The sequence below is a fragment of the Pleurodeles waltl genome, chromosome 4_2, assembly GCF_031143425.1.
Source record: "Pleurodeles waltl isolate 20211129_DDA chromosome 4_2, aPleWal1.hap1.20221129, whole genome shotgun sequence".
NCBI classification, from domain to species: Eukaryota; Metazoa; Chordata; class Amphibia; order Caudata; family Salamandridae; genus Pleurodeles; species Pleurodeles waltl.
Window position 1 is genome coordinate 447,663,102 of NC_090443.1, and position 18,073 is coordinate 447,681,174.

The 18,073-nt window shown below is 44.5% G+C and overlaps 1 protein-coding gene across 1 annotated transcript in view; it reads right to left on the minus strand.

Annotated features, from left to right (window-relative positions):
• The window catches only part of ATP13A1 (ATPase 13A1), a 381,010-nt gene that overhangs the window by 207,646 nt on the left and 155,291 nt on the right, over positions 1 to 18,073 (minus strand). The window contains exons 14-16 of the mRNA XM_069231770.1: positions 15,606 to 15,781; positions 14,309 to 14,419; positions 10,945 to 11,070 (exon numbers count right to left, since the gene is read on the minus strand). Coding sequence (XP_069087871.1) covers positions 10,945 to 11,070; positions 14,309 to 14,419; positions 15,606 to 15,781 — 413 coding nt within the window. The remainder of the gene's footprint in view (positions 1 to 10,944; positions 11,071 to 14,308; positions 14,420 to 15,605; positions 15,782 to 18,073) is intronic.

Sequence of the window (18,073 nt, forward strand, 5' to 3'; positions counted from 1 at the left end):
CTTTCTTATAGATGCTTGCATTTCTCCTTCCTTGGAGGATAAGATGGTGTCTACTCCAGGAACTTTAAAGTATTTTCATGTACTACTATGTTTAGAACACATTTGAATGATGTTATTTTCTGTCACACTTCACAAGAGGTTGCATATCTGGTCTCTAAACTGCAGAGTCTAGAGGACAGTCAGATTATGATGGGTACAACTTTGTCTCCAATCTTTGACGTATGGCTTCCTCTACATTTTTTACCTTGTTTGCCGGGCAAAATTTGAACCCTGTGAAAAAAATATTTGGTTTGGCTACTGTATCAATTATAAAGAAGACTGCTCTAAAGAGGCTCTAAAAAGTTTGCAGAACTTCTATCTTGCAGAGTTTTATCTAACTTTTGCCAAATATATTCCGGACATCAAAAGTGGTGTGCATAATTTTGATTGTAAGCATGGCCTAAAAGTTGATAAAAGCGAGTCAGCAGGTGGCATTAGAGGATAGACTGACAGAGGTAAAGGGTAACGGTGAGAGTAAAGCTTGCAAGAGAATCTTTTCCTCCTGTACAGTAGGACTAAAGTAGTAAATATATAGATATATGATTACATAGTAAGGGAATATATGTAAAGGAGGACTGTCCCTTAGTATGGTGTTCTAGGCTTCGACCACAGCAACAGGTACTTTCTGCTGAACATCTTTGTCTTAATGTGATGTATCGTCATTGCTAACATCACCTTGTTTGACCTCCTGTGCTGGAGGAGTTGGCAGACTAGAATGTACAATCTGAGGCTGCAAGTTCTACTTGGGAAGATCACTTTCTTACTGACCGTTTGACAAAGTCGATGACTGACCAGAGGTCTGGCCCTTCACTGCAGGCTCAGAATAACTTTCAGAAGCAAGTTTTAAAGCTTATTCCTAGAAAGATACCTCTGCCTTTTCCTCTAGGATCCCAGTCCTTCAGCAAAGGTAAAGAGAAATTTCTGCAGGTATTGCATTTCTTCAGGCCATAACTAGGATGCAGGCAGCATAAAGGCTGTGCAGGTCGTCCATAGTAAAACTTCTTACCTCAGGCTTTACAGGCCTTGAATAGTTTCCTTCTCTGTAGCCTCTACTATGTCAAAACAGGAAGAAATTCAGACACAGAACACTGCCTTACTGCTAGAAAATTTATCTGAAGCTGTATAAAATGAAGCTGTTGTGAAAAAAAGTAACAAAATGTAGGAAGTTGGCACCGTATGTACTATTTCAAAGTAAGAAATAGTGTGCACAGAGTCCAAGGGTTCCCCTTAGAGGTAAGATCGTGGCAAAAAGAGAATTCTAATGCTCTATTTTGTGGTAGTGTGGTCAAGCAGTAGGCTTATCAGAGGGTAGTGTTAAGCATTTGTTGTACACACACAGGCAATAAATGAGGAACACACACACACTCAGACTTACTTTTATATAGAAAAATATATTTTCTTAGTTTATTTTAAGAACCACAGGTTCAAGATTTACAAGTAATACTTCAAATGAAAAGTATTTCACTCAGGTATTCTAGGAACTTTGAATAATCACAATAGCATATACAGTTTTGACAAAAAAGGCAATAAGCTATTTTAAAAGTGGACAGTGCACAAATCAACAGTTCCTGGAGGAGGTAAGTATTGGTTAAGTTCACAGGTAAGTAAAACACTAACAGGGTTCAAAGTTGGGTCCAAGGTAGCCCACCGTTGGGGTTTGAAGGCAACCCCAAAGTTACCACAACAGCAGCTCAGGGCCAGCGGTCAGGCGCAGAGGTCAAAGTGGTGCCCAAAACACATAGGCTTCAATGGAAATAGGGATGCCCTGGTTCCAGTCTGCCAGCAGGTAAGTACCCACGTCCTCAGAGGGCAGACCACTGGGGTTTTGTAGGGCACAAGGGGGGGGTTCCTTCAGGAACTGGGGGCTACGGGTACAGTGCTGGTTCCAGGCGTCAGGTTCCTTGTTACAGGTAGTCACGGTCAGGGGGAGCCTCTGGATTTCCTCTGCAGGCGTCGCAGTGGGGGCTCAGGGGGGGGTCAACTCTGGCTACTCACGAGCTCGCAGTCGCCAGGGAGTCCTCCCTGTAGTGTTCGTTCTCTGCAGGTCGAGCCGGGGGCGTCAGGTGCAGAGTGGAAAGTCTCACGCTTCCGGCGGGAAACGTGGGGTCTTTAAAGTTGCTTCTTTGTTGCAGAAAGTTGCAGTTTCTTGAACAGGGCCGCTGTTCTCGGGAGCTTCTTGGTCCTTTAGATGCAGGGCAGTCCTCTGAGGCTTCGGAGGTTGCTGGTCCCTGTTGGATGCGTCGCTGGTGCAGTTCTCGTCGAAGTAGGGAGACAGGCCGGTGGGGCTGGGGCCAAATCAGTTGTCGTCTCCGTCTTCACTGCAGGGATTCAGGTCAGCAGTCCTTCTTTAGGTTGCAGGAATCTATCTTCCTGGGTTCTGGGAGCCCCTAAATACTGAATTTAGGGATGTGTTTAGGTCTGGGAGGGCATTACCCAATGCCTACTGGCCCTGAGGGTGGCTACACCCTCTTTGTGCCTCCTCCCTGTGGGGGAGGGGGGCACATCCCTAATCCTATTGGGGGAATCCTCCTTCTACAACATGGAGGATTTCTAAAAGTAAGAGTCACCATAGCTCAGGACACCTTAGGGGCTGTCCGGACTGGGGGGGGGTGACTCCTTGTTTTCCTAATTATCTCCTCCAGCCTTGCCGCCAAAAGGGGGGGCAGTGGCCAGAGGGGCGGGTATCTCCACTAGCTTGGATGCCCTGTGGTGCTGTAACAAAGGGGGTGAGCCTTTGAGGCTCACAGCTAGGTGTTACAGTTCCTGCAGGGGGAGGTGAGACGCACCTCCACCCAGTACAGGCTTTGTTTCTGGCCACAGAGTGACAAGGGCACTCTCCCCATGTGGCCAGCAACATGTCTGGTGTGTGGCAGGCTGGCAAAAACTAGTCAGCCCACACTGGAAGTCGGGTATGTTTTCAGGGGGCATCTCTAAAATGCCCTCTGGGTGTATTTTTCAATAAAGTGCACACTGGCATCTGTGTGTATTTATTGTGCTGAAAAGTTTGATACCAAACTTCCCAGTTTTCAGTGTAGCCATTATGGTGCTGTGGAGTTCGTGTTTGACAGACTCCCAGACCATATACTCTTATGGCTACCCTGCACTTACAATGTCTAAGGTTTTGCTTAGACAATGTAGGGGCATAGTGCTCATGCACTTATGCCCTCACCTGTGGTATAGTGCCCCCTGCCTTAGGGCTGTAAGGCCTGCTAGAGGGGTGACTTACATATGCCACAGGCAGTGTGAGGTTGGCATGGCACTCTGAAGGGAGTGCCATGTCGACTTAGTCATTTTCTCCCCACCAGCACACACAAGCTGGCAAGCAGTGTGTATGTGCTGAGTGAGGGGTCCCTAGAGTGGCATAAGACATGCTGCAGCCCTCAGAGACCTTCCCTGGCATCAGGGCCCTTGGTACCAGTTACAAGGGACTTACCAGAGTGCCATGGTTGTGCCAATTGGGGAAACAAAGGTACAGTTTAGGGAAAGAACACTGGTGCTGGGGCCTGGTTAGCAGGGTCCCAGCACACTTTCAAATCATAACTTGGCATCAGCAAAGGCAAAAATTCAGGGGGGTAACCATGCCAAGGAAGCATTTCCTTACACAAAAGTAAAGGGAAATGTTGACAGTTCCAAATTATTCCCTTACACTTAATTTACAGTAGAATATTTGGTAGTAGCCAGCCATAGGCAGGGAAAATGAATGGATCCTGGCAGCTGACTGGCTAAAGTTTGGGTCACAACCAGTACACAAAGAGGTGGACTGGTTGTAACCAGTCGTTTGTTATTGAGTGTAGAAGCACACTGCTAGGTTAACACAAATTACCAAGGGTTCCCAGTCTGACAAAGGAAAATATTTCAAGCTTGCAAATCTATGCAAGATCCAGTGCTGGGGAATATCCAGCATTCATCTTGCATAAGCAACAAAGGATTATAGCTTTTACGGGAATTGCATTTTAAGCTTATCTGTAAGCCTGTTTAAGGACTAAACTATGAACCTTGCCTCACATCCACTTAAACTTTAACTTGGGAACAGTAAAATAAGGCACTGGTGAGCGGTACGGAGGCAGAACCAGAGCAGCAGCCTTGTTGAATAGTTAGATACTACACAATGATTACTATCTCCCAAAAGGTAGTTAGGGGACCACAGATATTTTGGGATACAAAATAAAAGTTCTCATTACATGCATGTTGATGATCAGGCTAGGTAGAATATAGTTTAGCCAAAATCTACATTATAAACAAAATAATAAATTGTCAAGGTGAGGCTTACACTTCATTGTAAAAGCCTGCAAGAAATATGGTGCAAAGGAACCAACACCTTCGTAGACAATGGCACATTTCTGGTTAACTCTTATTGTGCTGATGAATTATAACATTACATACACTCATTTTCTGTGCTTCATGTGCATTACTAAAGGTTACTTTACTTCTCTTACTAAGTATTCTACTTGTGTATGTTCGATGGGTTTCATCCAAAATATGCAGACAAGCAGATCTAGGATATTTATAATAAACTTAATACTGAAAGCAGCACAGTGTGCTACCAAAAATTAGCATGGGCACACATTTGTCGCATTTAAGGTTCCAACAGTCAACAACTAATCATTGCCCAATCTGTACCCTTAATTGGGAACTGTCTAATAAGTTGTATAATGAAAATGTCACTTACCCAGTGTACATCTGTTCGTGGCATCAGTCGCTGAAGATTCACATGTTGTGCATAGCCCGCCATCTGGTGTTGGGTCGGAGTGTTACAAGTTGTTTTTCTTCGAAGTCGTCTTTCGAGTCACGGGACCGAGGGACTCCTCCTCTTTGCCTCCATTGCGCATGGGCGTCGACTCCATCTTTGATTGTTTTCCCCGCAGAGGGTGAGGTAGGAGTTGTTTGTTAGTAATAGTGCCCATGCAATGGAGTGAATAAGTATGTACCTAACTAAGATTTAATATATTTACAAATGTACAGAGTTGAAGCTAACTTCCAAACGGCTACAGGCTCCCGGGGAGGTGGGTGGGCACATGTGAATCTTCAGCGACTGATGCCACGAACAGATGTACACTGGGTAAGTGACATTTTCAGTTCGATGGCATCTGTCGCTGTAGATACACATGTTGTGCATAGACTAGTAAGCAGTTATCTCCCCAAAAGCGGTGGCTCAGCCTGTAGGAGTGGAAGTAGTCTGAAATAAGGTTCTTAGTACGGCTTGACCTACTGTGGCTTGTTGTGCGGATAGCACGTCTACACAGTAGTGCTTGGTAAATGTGTGAGGCGTAGACCATGTGGCTGCCTTACATATTTCGTGCATTGGAATATTCCCTAGGAAGGCCATGGTAGCGCCTTTCTTTCTGGTTGAGTGTGCCCTTGGTGTAATGGGCAGTTGTCTTTTTGCTTTAAGGTAGCAGATTTGGATGCACTTAACTATCCATCTGGCTATACCCTGTTTCGATATTGGGTTTCCTGCGTGAGGTTTTTGAAATGCAATAAACAGTTGTTTAGTTTTTCTGATGTTTTTAGTTCTGTCGATGTAGTACATTAGTGCTCTTTTGACGTCTAATGTATGTAGTGCCCTTTCAGCTATGGAATCTGGCTGAGGGAAGAACACTGGTAGCTCTACCGTTTGATTTAGGTGGAACGGTGAAATAACCTTTGGCAAAAATTTAGGATTGGTCCTTAGGACTACTTTATTTTTGTGTAGTTGGATAAAAGGTTCTTGTATTGTAAACGCCTGAATTTCACTTACTCTTCTCAGAGATGTGATGGCGATAAGAAATGCGACTTTCCATGTTAGGAATTGGATTTCGCAAGAGTGCATAGGTTCAAAGGGTGGACCCATGAGTCTTGTTAAGACGATGTTGAGGTTCCATGAAGGAACGGGTGGTGTCCTTGGTGGTATAATTCTTTTGAGGCCTTCCATAAATGCTTTAATGACAGGTATCCTAAATAGTGAAGTTGAAAGGGTAATCTGCAAGTATGCAGATATTGCTGCTAAGTGTATCTTAATGGAAGAGAAGGCCAGGTTTGATTTTTGTAAGTGTAGTAAGTAACCCACTACATCTTTTGGAGACGCGTGTAATGGTTGAATTTGATTATGATGGCAATAGCAAACAAATCTTTTCCATTTGCTTGCATAGCAGGGTCTAGTGGATGGTCTTCTGGCTTGCTTTATGACTTCCATACATTCTTGTGTGAGGTTTAAGTGTCCGAATTCTAGGATTTCAGGAGCCAGATTGCTAGATTCAGCGATGCTGGGTTTGGATGCCTGATCTGTTGTTTGTGTTGTGTTAACAGATCTGGCCTGTTGGGCAACTTGACGTGGGGTACTACTGATAGGTCTAGCAGTGTTGTGTACCATGGTTGCCTTGCCCATGTTGGTGCTATCAGTATGAGTTTGAGTTTGTTTTGACTCAATTTGTTTACTAGATATGGAAGGAGAGGGAGAGGGGGAAAAGCGTACGCAAATATCCCTGACCAGTTCATCCATAGGGCATTGCCTTGAGACTGCCTGTGTGGGTATCTGGATGCGAAGTGTTGGCATTTTGCGTTCTCCTTTGTTGCAAATAAGTCTATTTGAGGTGTTCCCCAACGTTTGAAGTAAGTGTTTAGAATTTGGGGGTGAATCTCCCACTCGTGGACCTGTTGGTGATCTCGAGAGAGATTGTCTGCATTGATTCTGGATCCCTGGAATAAACTGTGGTATTAGGCGAATGTGGTTGTGAATTGCCCATTGCCATATTTTTTGTGCCAGCAGGCACAGCTGTGTCGAGTGTGTCCCTCCCTGTTTGTTTAGATAATACATTGTTGTCATGTTGTCTGTTTTGACAAGAATGTATTTGTGAGTTATGATTGGTTGAAATGCTTTTAATGCTTGGAAAACTGCTAGTAGTTCGAGGTGATTTATATGCAGCTTTCTTTGATGTACGTCCCATTGTCCTTGTATGCTGTGGTGATTGAGGTGTGCTCCCCACCCTGTCATGGAAGCATCTGTTGTTATCACGTATTGTGGCACTGGGTCTTGGAAAGGCCGCCCTTTGTTTAAATTTATGTTGTTCCACCATAGAAGCGAGAGGTATGTTAGGCGGTCTATCAACACCAGATCTAGAAGCTGACCCTGTGCTTGAGACCATTGTGATGCTAGGCACTGTTGTAAGGGCCGCATATGCAACCTTGCGTGTGGGACAATGGCTATGCATGAGGACATCATGCCTAGTAGTTGTAATATCATCTTCGCCTGTATCTTTTGTGTTGGATACATGCGTTGTATAATCTTTTGGAAATTTTGAACCCTTTGTGGACTTGGAGTGGCTATTCCCTTTGTTGTATCTATTGTGGCTCCTAGGTATTGTTGTACCTTGGACGGCAGAATGTGTGATTTTGCATAGTTGATGGTGAAACCGAGTTTGTAGAGGGTTTGCATGACCTGATCTGTGTGGTGCGAGCACCTTGTCAGTGAGTCGGTCTTGATTAGCCAGTCGTCTAGATACGGGAATACGTGTATTTGCTGCCTTCTGATGTGTGCAGCCACTACTGCTAGGCACTTTGTGAAGACTCTTGGTGCAGTTGTTAAACCGAAGGGCAATACCTTGAATTGGTAATGTATCCCTTTGAATACGAACCTTAGGTATTTCCTGTGGGACGGATGTATTGGTATGTGGAAATACGCGTCTTTGAGATCTAAGGTTGTCATGTAGTCCTGTTGCTTTAGCAATGGTAACACTTCTTGTAGCGTGACCATGTGGAAGTGTTCTGATTTGATGTAGGTGTTTAGTGTTCTGAGGTCTAGGATTGGTCTCAGTGTTTTGTCCTTTTTTGGTATTAGGAAGTACAGTGAGTAAACTCCTGTGTTTATTTGTGTGTTTGGTACTAGTTCTATTGCGTTCTTTTGCAATAGTGCTTGAACTTCTATTTCCAGAAGGTCTGAATGTTGTTTTGATAAACTCTGTGCTTTTGGTGGAATGTTTGGAGGGATTTGTAGGAATTCTATGCAATAACCATGTTGGATAATTGCTAAGACCCAAGTGTCTGTAGTTATCTCCTCCCATGCTTGGTAATACTGACCTATTCTTCCCCCCACTGGTGTTGTGTGGAGGGGATGAGTGACATGTGAGTCACTGTTTGGTTGTAGGGGTTTTGGGGCTTTGAAATCTTCCCCTATTCCTAGGGAATTGTCCTCTGTATTGGCCCCGAAAGCCCCCCCTTTGGTACTGTCCCTGGTAGCTGGACGGTGTTGCCTGTGAGGTGCTGGCTTGTGTGGCTTGACCCCGAAACCCCCCTCTAAAGGTTGTTTTGCGGAAGGTGTTGTAAGTGCCTCTGCTCTGCGGGGAGTAGAGTGCGCCCATGGCTTTAGCAGTGTCAGTGTCCTTTTTGAGTTTCTCAATCGCCGTGTCTACTTCTGGTCCGAAAAGTTGTTTCTCATTGAATGGCATATTGAGCACTGCCTGCTGTATCTCTGGTTTAAAACCAGACGTTCGTAGCCATGCGTGCCTTCTTATAGTCACAGAAGTGTTAATTGTTCTTGCAGCCGTGTCCGCTGCATCCATAGAGGAGCGTATCTGAGTATTAGATATGTTCTGTCCTTCCTCAACCACCTGTTTCGCCCTCTTCTGTAGCTCTTTGGGTAGATGCTCAATGAGGTGTTGCATCTCGTCCCAATGGGCTCTGTCATAGCGCGCAAGTAGTGCTTGAGAGTTAGCGATGCGCCACTGGTTTGCAGCTTGTACTGCGACTCTCTTTCCGGCTGCATCGAACTTGCGGCTCTCTTTATCTGGGGGCGGAGCATCCCCAGATGTGTGGGAGTTGGCTCTCTTGCGAGCTGCTCCTACTACGACGGAATCTGGTGGCAGCTGTGAGGTGATGAAAGCAGGGTCTGTGGGAGGTGCTTTATATTTCTTATCCACTCTCGGTGTTATAGCTCTGCTCTTGACCGGCTCCTTGAAGATTTCCTTTGCGTGCCGAAGCATTCCTGGGAGCATAGGCAGGCTTTGGTAGGAGCTATGGGTGGAAGAGAGGGTGTTGAATAAGAAGTCATCCTCGACTGGTTCCGAGTGTAGGGACACGTTGTGGAACTCTGCTGCTCTAGCCACCACTTGTGAGTATGCTGTGCCATCTTCCGGTGGTGAGGGCTTTGTAGGATATGCCTCTGGACTGTTGTCCGACACTGGGGCGTCGTATAAGTCCCAAGCGTCTTGGTCCTGATCACCTTGGCTCATGGTGGTGTGAGCCGGGGAATGTGATGGAGTTTGAGCCGGTGAAACGTTAGTTACAGGTGGAGGAGAGGGTGGCGGAGTTACCTTTTGAGAGGGTGGCGGAGTTAACTTTTTAACCATTTTTGATTGTGGTGCTTGGTCTGATTGAAACTCCAGTCTCCTTTTCCTCCTAATAGGGGGAAGGGTGCTTATTTTCCCTGTTCCTTCCTGTATAAAAATACGTTTCTGAGTGTGGTCCACTTCGGTGGATTGCAACTCTTCCTCAAATCTATGCTTTCGCATCTGAGAGGACAGTGATTGCTCCTCTGAATAGGAACCGGTAGTTGGGTCGGTTGCGGGTTGTTTCGGCACCGAAACCCTGTCTGTACTCTTTTTCGGCTCGGAGGAGACCTTCTTCTTTTTCGGAGTCGAACCCTCTCGGCGTCGTTCTTCCTCGGTGCCGCTGTTTCTGCGTCGGGCAGTTTCGGCTCCGGTATCTCGGCGCCGATGTTTTGCAGCAGCACTTTCTCGGTCCCGAGAAGGCTGCGTGCCGGTGTCTCGACCGGAGTCGGACGATCTCGGCACCATTTCGGCCTTTTTCGGTGCCGACGGCCAGTCACCGAATTTATGGGTCGGGCCATGGCCTGATGGCAGTGGCGTCCCCTGGGCCTTGTCACTTTTCTGGTGTGCTGGCTTCGACGTCTTACTCACAGTTTTTTGGTCGTCGAATTCCTCGGAGTCCGAATCATTGAACGAGAAGGGTTCTTCTTCCTCTTGTTCCTCGAACTCTCGGTGAGCTGTCGGCGTGGACGCCATCTGCAGTCTTCTGGCTCGACGGTCACGGAGTGTTTTTCGGGACCGGAACGCACGACAGGCCTCGCAAGTCTCTTCACTGTGCTCAGGAGACAGGCACAGGTTACAGACCAAATGTTGGTCTGTATACGGGAATTTGTTGTGGCATTTAGGACAGAAATGGAACGGGGTCCGTTCCATCAGCGTTGGTTTACACGCGGTCGGGCCGACCAGGCCCCGAAGGGGGATCGAAAACTACCCCGAAGGGTACAGGAGCTCTTCACTCTTCAAATCGGTGTCGATCCTAACTAAGCCGATCCCGAACGCAACAATACCAACGTAATTTTTCCGATATTTGGCTAACTTTCCGTTCCGAAACCCGGAGCGAAAGGAACACGTCCGAACCCGATGGCGGAAAGAAAACAATCAAAGATGGAGTCGACACCCATGCGCAATGGAGGCAAAGAGGAGGAGTCCCTCGGTCCCGTGACTCGAAAGACTTCTTCGAAGAAAAACAACTTGTAACACTCCGACCCAACACCAGATGGCGGGCTATGCACAACATGTGTATCTACAGCGACAGATGCCATCGAACATATGGTTCTAGGTGACAACTGTGTATCAGAATATTTTAATTCAAGGTTGCATGTTACTTCATTTGCCAGCCACTTCAGGCTGCGGGTGTATGACTCAAATATGGCATTTACACTATGAGGAACACTTAAGTAACCATTTCACCAGCAATGCGAGGCATAATGCAGGTTCAATAATAAAAACTTAGAAAAAAAACATTCAATCGGCAGCTATACTCTATTGGGAAGAATAAGAAAAGAAAAAAAAAAGTGATGATCACATTCTTTTCAGGTGAACATAAGCAATGAATACACATATCACAACAGAAAAAGGGACTATGTACTTTTTGATTAGTGCTTACTTGGTGAGAGGCATTCTGAATTTCTTTTATAACAGATTTTGAATCTGCTTTTAGTGGGCAGGACACAACGATGAATCCAGCAAATCGCAAATCACGTTCCAGAGTTTCTCGTTTTACCTCTCGAACCTAAAAAGTAAAGAAGAACTCTTACTAGGGTGTCAAACTCAGAGAGAAGAAACCTGATTAGATGTATCATCTTTCTCAAGTAGAAAAAGAACATGTAATATCACTAATTGGATCATAAAATAGAAACTGCATTCTCTTTTCCAGTTGACTGTTATGTACTTACAATATTACAACATTTTCCTTAAGATGTTTGATTTGGTCTTAAGAAATTGGCCTCGCCTCTTCCCCACCAACCAAAGGAAATAAACTTGTATTAGACTGCCAGGTCAGCATTAACAAAGTTTTTTCCCCCCAGCAAATAGAGCTCCGATTTCTTAATGTACCTTGTACTTTTGTCAACAGCAATCTCCAACATAAAAATGTATTTGCCTTCCTCTAAGAAGTAAACATTTAGAAGGAAGACAACTTCCCTTTAAATGACCGTATGTGCTTCCGTAATGGAAGGCTTAACTGGCTTTCCAGGTGGTGCAGGAGAGGAAAGGAATAGGGTTGTTGGGTCAGTCTTCCTTTTCCTTAACCTATGGCCCTATAGTACTGCTAAGTTTACTGCCTGTTGAGTGGTTGAGGAGGACTGGCGCTGGTGAAAAGCAACACCGTTGGAGAAACACTAAAGCTTATGAAACTGTAATGTCATGCTAGGGACTGAAACCCCAAAGATTAGGTGGTAGCTCTCCATAGTGTATATTTCTCAAATGCAGAGTCAGCTTTTTATTTGAACATGAATGTCTCTTCAAAGTCCATACCCACAAATGTTCCCTATACATCACCAGAAAGGCCATTGCCCTAGCTATAAAATCCACTTTATGTAGGTCTGCCCTGATGAGTAGGCCAAGGGCATCATGACCATCCCTCACCACTTTTGTAAACTGATCCCTGAAATGGTCCGCTAAGCTCGGGACAACCAAGCTCACCATATTCCCAAGGCATTTGGTATTTATGGACCAGAGTGTCAAATTGCCTGCTGAGAATACATTTCCCAAAGCATCCACTTTCTTGGTTGGAGCCATAAGGAAAGCACCAGACTTTTTTGCGCAAAACAGGGACTGCGCCACCAAACGTTCTGTAGAAGGATGAGCACAGAGAGTCTGTATCAGCTCCAATCAATGGTTACTGGCCTGGAAGAACTGGGCTTGTTCCAGGCTGCCTTAATGGTGTTCACCTCACTAAATGCAAGCATTGATTGTACTGCCACCAAAGAGAGACATACTATTTGTGTGAGGATACTGGAGCTGGCACCCACTCAACAAGGGCAGTTTTAACACTGCCTTCATGAGCATAGAATGAAAAGAGGTGATGTCTGGAAGACCATGCCATGCAAGGACGTCCACTTGCATTTTCTAATGCAAGGTAACAAGCAGTGACAGAGGAAACAGAAGGCAGAAAATGTGATGCCTCACTGGGGTAGTTGTCGTCATAAGGCACAATTCTCCAGCATTTTGATGGGATCAGATTCAGATTCTGTATATTTTGCTAATGCCTCTGATTGGGCCCAGATTGGGAATCTTCCCTGCATTTGGCCCACTTTTCTAGTCTTTGCCCCCTGAGTGCATCACTATGTTCCATGCCTTCAACACCTATTCCACTGGTGGAAAAGGCACATGTGGTTGTACTAAAATTGTTGTTAGCACTACCAAAATCAGCACCAGTGAGGGGACCTATGTTAAGAGGTTCAGCACCAATGCATTTCTCACCGGATGTGCATTGTAAGTTAGACCTCTGAGGGTTAAATGGTACCAAAGGTGAAGCCAGCAAAAGCACTTCAACTGGAGCCCCAAATGGTCCCATGGGGCCCCAAGGTTCTCACCATTCTTAAATCATCATTGCGGCAGGGATGAACTGTACTGGGCTGGTGTCAGGAACTGGGATACTCCTGGAGGCTGCTCCAAAAACAGGATTGGGACAGGTGTAGCCCATGGCACCAAATGGGTGCCTAGGGGGGAGGCGGTAGGGGATAATATTTGGAAGTATGTCTGGAACCAGAGAAGGCATCAGAATTGTAAATTTCTTGTATTTTCTCTTTTTTCCCTTGGATGAATTGGGAGATGGAGAGGAACGCGACCTCAGGGCTGACACTAACCACATAGGTCATTGAGCCAGATGCTTATTGTGCAAGCCATACCAAGTATTGCGTTAATGGCTTTAGAATGCATAAAGCTGCTCTTGCAGACATTGTGGTGCGATGGGCACCACATTCACAGAGCTTCTGTGTGAGTGGGTTGGGGGGGGGGGGGGGGGGGGAGGGAACAGGGCACGGGGTCAGAAACAGATAACCATTCTTGGTAGGATCAGCAAAATGTAAACTTTAACTTCCTAGAGCAGGACATCTCTACACAATACAGAGCTGTTTAAATGTTTCTTCAAAAAGACTCTAGCTCCAGATATGCACCGAAGGGAGTGGAAAATATTAGGGCAGAGGTAGTGCTATATGGCTCTTGTAAGGTCACTTACTGCACCAAGACTGAGCCTGTGCCATCTACACATCTACTGGAAAGCTACATCAAAAGATTCTGGATCCAGTCAAGAGGATGGGGATACTCAGGTGAAGAGTCTACAGTTAGACATATCCATTAGAATGTGTCCTTGATGAAGAAAACTGTGATTTGATAATGTTTTAGTAGTTTGTAATTTTATTTCTAAGCTAGCACTACTTGGGGTTTCCTCTTTGCTGCCACACTAACTTGTGCTTCTTCAACAGACTGCCTTGTCAGTGCAGCTTCCGCATTTTAGTTATTGCAGCAAAAATATAATCTCTGGGAATATTTTGGTCGATGTAAGATGCCTCATCAATGAAGAATGATTTGAATGAGACATTGGCACACTGTAATAAACACCACTAGATCTAAAACAATTGTCTGCTCAGACAACATTTCTAATGTGAAAGCAAGTAACTGGCTTAAAATCTATTCAAGCTGCACTCACTTGTCCTCCGACGTGCGCATGCAAGTGATTTGCTGGCGAACAACCTGTCCACTTTGTATTTCTTGGTGTGTGTGCATCCAAAGATTTGAGTCAAATGGAAGTTAGATGCTGCATTGGTGGAGAGGCAAGATCTTGACAGGTCTTTCTTCTCTGAAAGTATTTCAAACCTTCACCACTGGTTACAGTAAGGAGAGCAACAAACACTGATGATGTAGTACAACCTACTGCAGAGCCTGATGCTAAAAACCATAACACGAACACAAAGAAGTTAAAAGAAAGATGCTTCACAATATAATAAAATATACAAATACAACTTTACCTGTTGATGAGAGAGGTGTCCCAGCTCTCTGTATCCAAGTGCGAGAACTCTGGCTCCCTCACGAGAGATCTCAGTGTGAACGAGGTTGTAGTTGTCTGGACATTGAGAAAACTGAGTGAAAACAACCAAAGTGAACAAGCATAGGAAGAACACAATTTACATTAAATGTGCTATCCTTCTGTCCTTGCACCTTCATGGCATGACATCAAGTTGGAAAAGGATTGAAAAACAAAGACACTGAAAGATGTACAATTAGACCGTAACACAGGGTGGCTGTAGTGAGCAATAAGCATGAACCATGGCAGTGGGACAGTGATAAATCATTACTTGAGACAAAGATATGGGCATTGGAACTGGCCAAGACAGGTGCAAGGACTAGAGAATTGAGTGCTGGGGCAGAAGCAGAGACACTGGGGGCAGGGAGGATACATACGTAGGGACCAAGTGAGACAGATACAGGGACAGAGAAAGGGGAGGGGTAGAATGGACAGAGAAACACATGCACAGTCCCAAGGATCAAAATGAAATGAAAGAACAGACAATGAGATATAGTAATAATACTGCAACAAGGAAAACATACCATTACACTGAGATACAGCAATCTAAATTAGTGCTCAGTTTCAAAGGGGCAAGGCTCTGGGCAATGGTGGCACTTTACAACCTTATATAAAATTAGTGAATGAACAATGCAATCTCCCAAAACCAGATTTTCAATTATAATGTTAATTAATGTTTGCAGAGCACAGCATTTACTATTTCCTTGACATTGCTGCAAAATTCAGCAGCGTTGAAAAACTTTTAAAAAAAAAAAACGAAAAATGAGCTTGCAATTGTTCAGGTTGGTTGGCTATAGGCAAGGTGTCTAAGTAGCAGCTTCCTGAACATGTCTCCTGCCCTGCAAAGTTACAGATGTTTTACACGTAATAGTACTACAGTCCAGACAAACAAATTTAACCTCGTTAAATACTTAGTGTGCTTCACAAGTGCGACTTATCAGCCAAAGAAAACAAAGTGCAAAGCACCCTCTCTTTGTAGCAACCAAATCAAGTAAATGGAAACTTAAGTGAAAGGGCCTGTTTGGATCCTCTGTGTGGTACTTTGCCGTTGATCTTACTGACATCAATAGATAACTGGAGACAAAATGATGGCAGGTCCCTGTGTATCTAGTAGGCCTTTTTATGTATAAACCAGAAGCATGAACATTATTTTAAGAAAACCTTATTTCAACAGAAGTTCCTGCATCCCCAATGTCAGAATTCCCTTTGTTGTCAGAAATGCATACAGAGCACATAATCACCATTTTCTGAAGTGTTTCTGGGGCTCCTTTCACAGCTGCAATGCAGCAAAGATCAGTTGAACCCATCTTCTCATAGGAAGCCAGGACAGACATTCGCTTCAGTGCACTTGCAAAATGGAAACGATGGTGAATTTTCAGTCCTTGAGTTTTAATGCTTCTGGGGAACACCTTTTCATCTGCAATAAAACATGTATTTTAAATATTAAAATGGCAGCTGCTTTGTGCCAATAACACCAACCCCCTGCCTCCCTCTGCTCCGCTTCCACTGTATAATACACTAAGAATTGAGAGCTCAAAAGCTGCCAGACATTAGATTATAGCTACAGCTTTGACCACTTAAGGTACAAATCCTACTCAGGAAACTAAGAACACCATTAGTGTATGGACCTAAACTTCGGAAAAACACAAATGTTTGCAAGATTAGTCCTAGTGAACCCAAAGTCTTCTTGACCACAGAGCAAAATCTGGACGCCGCATATACAGTTGTCACCACTTTTCTTCCTCATACCAATTCCCTAATAAGTCATTAAGAACAATTAATAGAGAATAAAACATTGGTGCTCCACTTTGTCGCAAGTGACAGCATGCTACAGCTGCACTTTGTGGAACTGGCTCGCAAGGATCCATCACAAAACCACTTCCACATGCAACAGAGAAGATCACATTTATGAAATGAAGATTCAGTGGAAGCCTACCAGTTTTCTTTTCTGTGATTCTTAAATTGAAAGGGGTTCTCACAGAAGTTAGTGAGATGAGCCAAATAACAGTTTATAACTAGAATGTTCACATAATCCTTTTACATTAGAACAGAAAATGACTTATTTTATAGATAAGTATTAATTTTGTACTTCAAGCCGACACAGAAAATCTGAAGGACCATGTAATTTTAGGCAAGAGAACAACACCAAACTTGTTCTATTTTCGCTTCTCTGGGCAACAGTTTCTTGTTTAGCATTTACCCTATTTATTACCCTATGATGACCCAGTCTTTGGACTTATTTCTTTGAAGGCATACAAGTCTAAGATAATGTAAACTCTTTTAGCAAGAACAACAATGGCTTCAGCTAATGTTTAAGGGGATTTGGTATGCAGTGACTGGGGAACCACTGTACCTAAAGGAATGGCCTTAGGGTTGCATTATGATCGTCTGTAACAGTCCTAGAAATATGTCCAAAAATAGCACAAATACCAACCACCAGAACAGGGGACCCCAACCCTCCTGTACTTATTTCTTAAAACTCTTCTAATGGTATCTAGGGGTGTTTTGGTGCCTGATAACTGGTGCCTGTTTAGACGAATAACCACGTCTGTTGCTGGAGCCTTAAGTGAGGAGCTAATGAGTTGTGGTGAAATCTAGAGCTGGCTAGATAACAATGGTCCTTAGATGTTTCTGAACCCAGCCAAAGTCAAGATTTTCCAGTGAAGGTGGACACCGATTGGTAAGGGGTTCCAACCAAGGACTCCGGAAAGTTAAGTGGTCAGTCAGTTAACTTCGTGGACATTGGTGTCTTCACCAGAAATTCAAACCCAGAAATGCTTGGACTACAAGAGTGATTCCAACAGTTCTGGGATCTAGATGAAGACCTCCAGCCGTTATCAATAGACAACAGATTAGAGTTTAAAGTCATGATTTCTCTCAAGACTCCAAATGATGGCCAAAATAGAAGCTCAGACACTGCGTGGTTACGGGAGAGTCTGCAACAGTGTAGGCTCCCACTTTTGGATTCATAAAGGTGATGGAGTAACTCGTTAACCCTGGCGGTGTGGCACATTCCTGAATAGCAGACTAGAGTGATTCCATAGCTCCAAAACATTCTCAGTCCTTTGACATTCTCCACGTATGTCCCATAAGTCAAGGTAAACCTCAACTGTTAGTGGTTCAGGTCACTTCCTCTTAGAAGGAATACTGCAGGCCCATGGGCAGGCAAATACTATCTTCCTTAAAGTACATTCTATGTGGAAAATAAATGATAATGGAGCACCACACTCCTCTATCTCAATATCTTCTCTTGTGGTACTAATACAGAGGATCTCCTTGGTAAGGAGTTAAAACAACTGACAAGTCGAGGGGCCAAGTATTTATATTCCACTGAAGTCAATCAATGATCTAAGCCCATTCAAATCCAAGGGTACGATCCCACTTGGACCATCCCATATTGCTTCAATGCATCCTTCTGCTACTCATGAGACCAGTTCAGGTTGACACACCTGAAATGTGGAAAAATGCTAGACAGCAAGGCCCTTTCCAAAGGGATCAGAATCTTGAACAGGCAAGAGGGAGAGTAGGTTCCACTGTAGCTACATCGAAGGATTTCCCACACAGAGATAACCAGTTTGGGGAGAGGAACAAGAGATGTATACCTCTAGTGGTTCCAATGTCCAAGATGGACATTGGCAAACCACCACATGGATGACCACTTGCTTGTGCAGTGCACACACACAACCAACACTCCCATTCACTTGTCCAG